Genomic DNA, 8,862 nt, shown 5'->3' with positions numbered 1-8,862 from the left:
TCCTCCAGGCTCTGCCATGGCTGCATCCCAGAGCTGTTCCCACCTCTCCAGTCCCAACACCTCCCTGGACAGCAGGAGCTGAAAGGAAAATCAAAGTGATCTTTCCTCTTCTTTGCTGAAGGACTGGCTCCATGCTGAGCTCTGCAGTATCCTGGGATCACAGATCCAGTTGGAAAAGCCCTCAGAGATGACTGAATCCAACCATCAGCACAGCACCACCTTGGTCATCCCTGACCATGTCCCCAAGTGCCACATCCACACTTTTCTTGGGCATTCCCAGGGATGGGGACTCCCCACTGCCCTGGGCAGCCCCTTCCACTGCTTTACAACCCTTTCCAGGAAGGAATTTTCTCAATATCCAACCCAAACTTCCCCTGGTACAACTTGAGGCTGTTTTTCCCTTGTTCCCTGGTAGCAGATCCCAAATCCCCCCTGGCTCTGCTGTCAGGGAATTGGGGAGAGGGAGAGGGTCCCCCCTAAACCTCCTTTTCTCCAGGCTGAGCACAGGGACTCGTTTTGACCATTCTGAGCTGTATTTGTGGCAAAACCCAAAGGATTTGGCTGTGCCAAAGCCAAGCAGAGCAAATTCTGGAGCTGGGCCACTCCTGAGCCTTATCAGCAATTCCAAAGTCCGGGAATGAGAGATAAGGAACCACTGTGCAGTTACAGACACACCAGGCATGGACAGCATGGAAAAGCTGGAAAAAGAGGAAGTATCAAGTCCATAAAAACAAAATAGAAATTAGCAACTCCATAAAAATGAAATAGGAATTATCCACTCCAACCCACACTGCTCCCTCAAAGAGCAGCCCAGGAGGATTCCCCAGGCACATCCTGGGGGGATTCCCAGGAAATAAGGAAATAAGGAACATGAACCAGGGTCTCTCTGAAGGAGAAGATCCTTCCAGCTAGGTGCAGGGACAATTTGGGAGGCACCTTCCTAGCAACTCTTCCTAGAATTTTTCACAGGGAAGCACGAAAATCCCCAAAGGAAAAAGAAAGGCAGAAATTCTTCCCCCTTTAAGAGCAGGGACAGGGCTGGGCTTAGTTCAGAAACGTTTCAAAGGTGAAAGAAAAACAGCACCAGATATTGACACAAGGGAAGGGAAACATTCCAGGGGGGAAGGGTGTGGGATGCACGATCCTCCAGTGCCCCCAGCTGGGAAAGAGCAGCTGAGCAGGAGCAAAGGGAGGAAAACAGGGTGTGAGTGACAGCCTGGAGTCACCAGAGTTTCCCCAGAGCTCCTGGAATGCCAGGGAGCTGCTCAGTTCCCAAAGGGATTCACGTACTGGAGAAGCTGCAGGATCCCTGGGGAAGTTGCATTTATGGGAAGGGCCTCAAAGTTTTCCTGCAACCCTGCTCAGCATCCTGAAACACCCAGGATCATGGAATGGTTTGGGTGGCAAGGGACCTTAAAATCCATCCCATAAATCCCATCCCATCCCATCCCAGGGACACCTTGCACTGTCCCAGGACACTCCAAGCCCTGTCCAGCCTGGCCTTGGGCACTTCCAGGGATCCAGGGGCAGCCACAGCTGCTCTGGGAAACCCATCCCAGGGCCTCCCCACCCTCACAGCCAATTCCTTCACAATCTCCCATCCATCCCTGCCCTCTGGCAGTGAGAAGCCATTCCCTGTATCCTATTCCTCCACCCCTTGTCCCCAATTCATCTCCAGCTCTCCTGGAGCCCCTTTAGGCACCAGAAGGGGCTCCAAGATTTCCTTTTCCTTTTCCCTTTCCTTTTCCCTTTACTTTTCCCTTTCCATTTCCATTTCCCTTTCCATTTCCCTTTCCTTTTCCCTTTCCTTTTCCCTTCCCTTCCCTTCCCTTCCCTTCCCTTCCCTTCCCTTCCCTTCCCTTCCCTTCCCTTCCCTTCCCTTCCCTTCCCTTCCCTTCCCTTCCCTTCCCTTCCCTTCCCTTCCCTTCCCTTCCCTTCCCTTCCCTTCCCTTCCCTTCCCTTCCCTTCCCTCTCCCCACAGAGGAACCAAGGAATTCCCAGTAAGGACAAGGCCAAATCCACCCAGGTGTTCCCCTGCTCACCTGGGCAGCAGCAGTGACACTCGAGCACCACCTCCTGGAGGTGCCACCTCCTTCCCTCGGGAATGGAGCTCACCTGGAACAAGGCTCAGGACACCCCCGGCCTTCCCTCGCTCCCACTGCAGCAAGGAAAAGTGGAAGTACAACAGAATTACCAGCTCAGGTGCTGAAAGGGATGGGAATAAAAACGGGATTAAAAACGCCAACACAGATTTTGGGATAAAATTCAGTGATTTTTATTCCAGGATATCATTCCCAAGAGCACTCACTGTTAGGGATGAACCCCTGTCCTGGAGAGTTCAGCCAGGGCTGCTGGGGCCAGGGAGGGGATTGGGGATTGTCCTGAAGGTGCCTCAGCCCAGCCCTGGGGGAGCTTTGGGTGCATTTTGGGAAATGTTCCTTGTCCAGAGGGGAACAGGTCCCCAGGGAATGATGACAGCCCCAGGAAAGCAGAGCTCAGAGTGCTGGGATTTTGGGATCAGGGGGATTTTTGGGTTGGTCCCTTCCAACTCAGGGTACTCCATGACTCTGTGATCCTTGTGGGTCCCTTTCAACTCTGATTATTCCATAATTCTGGAGGTCAGGGAGTGCTTGGACAACACTCTCAGGCACTGGGTGAGATTCTGGGATGTCCTGTGCGGGGTCAGGAGTTGGAGTTGATGATCCAGGTGGGTCCCTTCCAACTCTGGATGTTCCATGACTCTGAGATCCTCACAGGTCCCCTTCAGCTCTGGATATTCCATGATTCTGGAGGTCTGGCAATGTCTGGATAACTTGGGCATCGGGATTTTGGGATTTTTTTTGCGATGTCCTGTGCAGGGCCAGGAGCTGGACTGGAGGATCCTTGTGAGGCTGCTCCAGTCAGGACATTCTACATTCCCTAGGGCCTGTTCCCTGGCATTCCAGGAACAGCAGCACGGTCTGGCAGGGTGGGTTTCAGGTGGGATCAATAATTCACCTTGGCTGGGCCAGGTGAGGCCACACCTGGATCCAGGGCATGCCTCTGAGGGACTGGAATCCCAGGGAACATTCTTGATACAAGTGGAAAGCATATGTAGGAACTTGGATTCCAGGAACACTTCCTTGAACAACCTCCCACCCCACAAAATTGGTGCTCCCTGAGCACCTGGAGTGGATCCCCCAAGTGGCAGCAGCTCTGTGGCCACAGAGAGAGGCACAACCTTGCCAGGCACGGCTCTGGGGAAGGCTGTGAGAAGATAAGAATGAGAAACAACTCTTATCTCCACTCGCTGCACCTGCTGTTGTGAACATATGGAATGGTTTGGATGGGAAGGGACCTTAAAATCCATCCCATCCCATCCCCAGGGACACCTTCCACTCTCCCAGGCTGCTCCATGTGGAATGTGTTGTGGAGATCTGTTTATCAAATGGTGCTTTCTTAACTAACCATCCCAAAAATTCACTCCCAGACACTCCTTGGCCCAGATTCCCACAGGAAGCCAAGGTGCAGTCCCAGCAGGGATTTGGTGTGGGATCTCAGCACCTCAGGATGCAGGTGCAGAGTGGCTGAGATCACCCTTGGGAGGCTCGGGAGTTCTGGAATGTTGCCAGAAGTGTCTGGTGGCTGGATTTTGATCCTACACAGGAAATGACACCTGTATGAGGATGGGAGGATTTCACTGGGTGAATGGTGAAGGGATAAGTTAATTAGAGTGTAAAACACAGGGTTTAGGATTTCTGTACAGGGGGGTCTAAAGAAGTAAGATGGAGGAATTGGGGCGTGTCCTGTCCTTCTTCTTCTTCTTCTTGGCCTCCATCTTCTGTGGTGATGTTGGCACTTTGGGATTGGTTATTACTAGAAGTGCACCGGTTAATAAGGGTAGAAGGTATTGGGGAAAAATGATAAATATTGTACACGTAACTTCGGGTATAAAGATAAGTGACCGCCCCGGGGGCTCGCAGTGTGCTCATGGCTGGCTTGCTGTGCAGACCTCTGTCGGGCTGAAAGAAAATCTTTTAGATAAACAATTAATAAACACCGAGACCGAGAAAAGATCAGAAGTCTCTCCTCGTCCTTTGAAGCGCCGGGCTGTCCAAGGCCACCCTGGGCCCTTCCAGGCCACCTAAACAGCCGAGAAACCGACAATTTGGGATTTCCCAGCTCTGCCCCACAGCTCCTCAGTCAGAGCCCTGGGGACGGGCAGCCGTGGACCTGAAGAGCAGCAGGCTCCTGTCCCAGGAGGTGCTGCCGAAGGAGCGGACGAGCTCCATGGCGCACTCCTGGGTCAGGATGCGGGTGACGCTCTCGGCCATGTCCCCGTTGATCCGCAGCGACCGGAAGTGCTCGAAGTCGTCGTGGCCCAGCCTGCGCAGCCGGCGCGCGGCCGCCCGGTAGCACCTCCAGGGCTGGGGCTCCACCAGCAGGAAGGTGCAGAGCGAGGCCAGCAGGGCCAGGAAGTCCAGCAGGCCCCGGTCGCCGTGGTTCAGGTGGATCCACATGGTCACGGACATGCAGAAGCCGATGTCGAAGGAGGAGCGGCCGAAGCGCTGCAGGAAGGAGCTCAGGAAGGGCTCCCTGGCCCCCGGGTCCATGATGTCCAGGCTGGCAAAGGAGATGGAGGCAGGGAAGGGGCTGCTCTGCTGGGCCCTCCGGATCAGCTCGGGGTCGATGTCACAGCACAGCAGCTTCAGCTCCTTGTCGGCTCCTGGTGGCTCCGGGCTGGAACTGCTGTCCTGGAGCCCCAGCAGGTGCTGGTACAGAGCCACGCTGAGCTCCTGCAGGAGGAAAACAGGAGTTCAGGGAGCTCCCCAGAGCTTCTTCTCATGGGTGTCCAAAGGAAAATCTGACCAAGATCAGCAAAAGGTCTGTCCTGGGAGCCCTGAGCACCTGGAGTGAATCCCCCATGGGGCAGCAGCACAGAGAGAGGCACAACCTGCCCAGGCATGGGAAAGGCTGTAGGTGAGCTCCTGCAGGAGGAAAACAGGGGTTCAGGGAGCTCCCCAGAGCTTCTTCTCATGGGTGGCCAAAGGAAAATCTGACCAAGATGTGCCCTGGGAGCCCTGAGCATCAAGAGTGGATCCCCCATGGGGCATCAGCTCTGGCCACAGAGAGAGGCACAAAAGTCTAAGAAGCTGAGAGAACAGAATAAGAAACAATTCTTATCTGTTGTAAATATGTGCAATGTGTTGTGGAGATTTGTTTACCAAAGGGTGGTTTCTTAATTAACCAATGGTGATGGTATTTTAATTACAGGATCAGTTAGGTACACCTGTAGTGAAGTAGGGTATGAAAAAGCAATGGGTTTCTTAATAAAGAAATAAATGAATATATAAATAAATGAATACATAAATAAATGTATATGTAGATAAATGTACATATAAAGAAATGAATATATAAAGAAATGGATCTTTAACCTTCTGTGAGTGCATGGAGTCTGTGTAACTTATCACAGTTATTATTACAGGGGATCCCCCAGTGCTGACACCCCCACAGTGGGGCCCTGCTTCAAAAACAAAATCCTGGAATGCTCTGGGCTGAGGAACCCAGCTCACCCCCTCCAGCCCTGCCATGGGACACCTTCCACTAGAGCAGGAGGCTCCAAGCCCCTGGAATGTCCAGGTCCCCAGCCTGGAATCTCTTTGCATAGTGCATACTGATGGAAAATTAATTAATCCTTAATTAAAGGAGATCCCATGGAGCTCCTGGAGCTGCAGGCCTCCAGGAATGTCCTCTGCTGGTGGCAGGTGCCTCTCACTGACCTGCTCCACCTGCTCACCCAGAATGGGATCTGGAATTGTCCCCTGGCAATGCCTCAGGGAATTCCAACCCCCGGGAGCAGCAGCGCTGTCCCAGCAGGGTGGGATCAATAATTCACCTTGGCTGGGCCAGGTGAGGCCACACCCGGATCCAGGGCAGGCCTGCAATGTGTGTGGAGCTGGGGATGGAGCTGGGAAAGGGCTGGAGCACCTGTCAGAGCTGGAGATCTCTGAGGGGAGCTGGGCTCTCATGTGGGACCTCCTCACCCTCCAGCCTGAGCAGGAGGTGGGGCAGGAGGGGTCAGGAGCTGCTCCCAGGAGAGAATGAGAGGAGGCAGAGCCCAGGGGAGGTTTGGGTTCGATTTTAGGGGAAATTCCTCATGGAAAGGACTGGGCAGGGAGGAGCCCCCATTCCCAGAGGGAATTACACACCCAGGACAAGGATTCTTCCCAGTCTGCCCCACTCCTCCCAGTGACTGTCCCAGTGCTCCCAGTCCTCCCACACGCTGGGCACTGCCTGCCCCAGTGCTCCCCACCTCTCCCAGTGCCCCCAGCACTTCCCACCAGTGCTCCAAGCACTCCCCACCAGTGCCCCCATCTCTCCCAGTGCTCCCAGTACTCCTCACCAGTGCTCCCCACCTCTCCCAGTGCCCCCAGCACTTCCCACCAGTGCCCCCACACCATTCCCATCTGCCTCCCAGTGCCCCCCACCACTGCTCCCCCTCCCTCCCAGTGCTCCCCATCTCTCCCAGTGCTCCCAGCACTCCCCACCAGTGCCTCCCCACCATTCCCATCTGCCTCCCTGGGCTCCTCCATTTCCCCCAGTCTCCGCCTTTCCCTGCATTCCCAGTTTGGCCCATTGCCCTCCCTCATTCTCCACCAGTGCTCCCAGTCTGCCCCAGACCAGACCAGTGCCTCATCCCAGCCTTTCCCATGGTTACACTGGGGGTGCCCAGGACCCCACAGGCTGCAGCTCAGAGAGGTTTTAGAGCCAAAAAAAATGCAAGTTCCCAGTTCAAGGGGGGGTTAAGAGGAGGGGAGGTTCAGGTTGAAGGCCCTGGTGCAGGTTTGGGGTTGGCACAGCAACTGGATTGTCCCCCAGTGCCCCCCAGTCTGTCCCAGTGCCAATTTGTGTCCCCCAGCAGTGCCTCCCCAGTGCGTCCCAGTGCCCCCAGTACAACCCCCAGTCTGCCCCAGTGCCCCCAGTGCCTCCCAGTGTCCCAGTGCCAACTCGTGCCCCCAGCAGTGCCCCCCCAGTGTGTCCCAGTGCCCCCAGTGCCCCCCCAGTGGGTCCCAGTGCCAACTCGTGCCCCCAGCAGTGCCCCCCCAGTGTGTCCCAGTGCCCCCCCAGTGTGTCCCAGTGCCCCCAGTGCCCCCCCCAGTGTGTCCCAGTGCCAACTCGTGCCCCCCAGCAGTGCCATCCCAGTGCCCCCAGTACCAGGGGACTGCCAGTCTGCCCCAGTGCCCCCACCAGTGCCTCCCAGTACCCCACACCAGTCTGTACCAACGTCCCCCAGGACCCCACGCCATGATTTCCCAGTCTGTCCCAGTGTCCCCAACACCCCAAACTGGGCTGCTGCCCCCACCCCGTTCTCCCCGAGGCGCCCCAAACCCGGCTGCGTGTGGCGCCCTCACCCCGGAGTTGCAGCCCACATCGAGCCCGAGCAGCGGGCGGGTGGCCGCGGGGAAGAGGCTGCGCAGGAGCCCTTGGGGCAGGAGGCTGATGCGGCCCTCGGGCGGGTGGAAGCGGGAATAGTTCGGGAAGTTCCCGTACGGAGCCGCGCCGGGCTCGGGGCCGCCCCGGCTGATGGGCGCCGCCATCTTGGCACCGCTCCCCGCGCCCGGCGGGAACCGCAACCGGAGAGAAACGTTCCGGGGCAGAAACGTTCCGGGGCAGAAATGTCCGGAGTTGGGACAGGGACAGGGACAGGGACAGGGACAGGGGACACAGGGACAGGGACAGGGACAGGGACAGGGACAGGGGACACAGGGAGAGGGACAGGGAGAGGGACAGGGACAGGGACAGGGGATGGGGATGGGGACAGGGACAGGGGATGGGGATGGGGACACAGGGACAGGGACAGGGGGTGGGGGTAGGGATGGGGACAGGGACAGGGGGTGGGGACAAGGGACAAGGGACAAGGACAGGGGACAGGGGCAGGGGACAAGGGCAGGGGATGGGGACAGGGAACAGGGACAGGGACAAGGGACAGGGACAAGGGACAAGGATGGGGACAGGGACAGGGGACAGGGGCAAGGGACCGGGACAGGGGACAAGAACAGAGGACAGGGACAGGGGACAAAGATGGGGACAGGGACAGGGGACAGGGGCCAGGGGACAGGGGCCAGGGGACAAGGGACAGGGGATGGGACAGGGGACAGGGACAAGGACAAGGACAGGGACAGGGACAGGGACAGGGGATGGGGACAGGGACAAGGGACAGGGGCAGGGGACATGGGACAGCGCCACCAGGGCAGCCACAGCCCCTTGAGGGGAAAAGGAGAGACTTTAGACATTTTGTGTTAAGAACCCTGTGAGAAACGCCACTCATTTGTTTTTAAAAATTGAAAAGTTTAATAGTAATAAAATGGTTATAAAAATAGTAATACATTTAGAGTAATAATAATTTGGACAATTTGAATTGGGACAATATGAGACAATAGAGATAAAGAGTTACAGACACTCCGTGTACCTTTTCTGGACAAAATGAGCCCAAAAAGGACCCACGTTAACAGAGGATTAACCCTTAAATGCAACAGCCTGTTGCATATTCATACACCTCATCCATGATGCATAAATTCCATCCAAACACAGGATTCTGTCTGGGCAGTGCCAGCTTCTGCCTCTGAATCCTGACAGCACCTTCGAGCCTGAGCAAGGTGGGAAGAAGTTCGTTTCTCCTGATAATGGAGCAATAAATTCTCTTCCTCTGAAAGATTTTAGTGTGCTGTGGTTGCTATCTTGCTGCGAGTCCTCTCTTTAGAAAAAAAGTATCTTACATAGCATAGTTTCTATTTTAACAAGATGTTATAACCTAAAACTATATTTAACACAGTACTTAAGAGAATTAATACAGCATCACTTTCCAACACAACACGTATAATA

General features: G+C 55.5%; 1 protein-coding gene across 1 annotated transcript; it reads right to left on the bottom strand.

The window, feature by feature from the left end:
• Window positions 1-2,251: 2,251 nt before the first annotated feature.
• BCDIN3D (BCDIN3 domain containing RNA methyltransferase) lies at window positions 2,252-7,577 on the bottom strand. The gene is made up of 2 exons (XM_059491362.1): window positions 7,392-7,577; window positions 2,252-4,775 (listed from the first exon to the last, which is right to left on the bottom strand). Exons 1-2 carry the CDS (start codon window positions 7,575-7,577, stop codon window positions 4,179-4,181), a joined length of 783 nt encoding a protein of 260 aa, XP_059347345.1. The 3' UTR covers window positions 2,252-4,178.
• Between the last annotated feature and the right edge of the window lie 1,285 nt (window positions 7,578-8,862).

The sequence above is a fragment of the Ammospiza nelsoni genome, chromosome 32, assembly GCF_027579445.1.
Source record: "Ammospiza nelsoni isolate bAmmNel1 chromosome 32, bAmmNel1.pri, whole genome shotgun sequence".
In the NCBI taxonomy this organism is placed as follows: Eukaryota; Metazoa; Chordata; class Aves; order Passeriformes; family Passerellidae; genus Ammospiza; species Ammospiza nelsoni.
This window is presented reverse-complemented; position numbering and strand designations above follow the sequence as displayed.

Excerpts from the sequence above, each read along its gene's own strand:
- BCDIN3D (XM_059491362.1), bottom strand. The coding sequence starts at position 7,577 with ATGGCGGCGCCCATCAGCCGGGGCGGCCCCGAGCCCGGCGCGGCTCCG. Across the intron at positions 4,776-7,391 it reads ATGTGGGCTGCAACTCCGGG|GAGCTCAGCGTGGCTCTGTA; the intron begins GTGAGGGCGCCA and ends TTCCTCCTGCAG.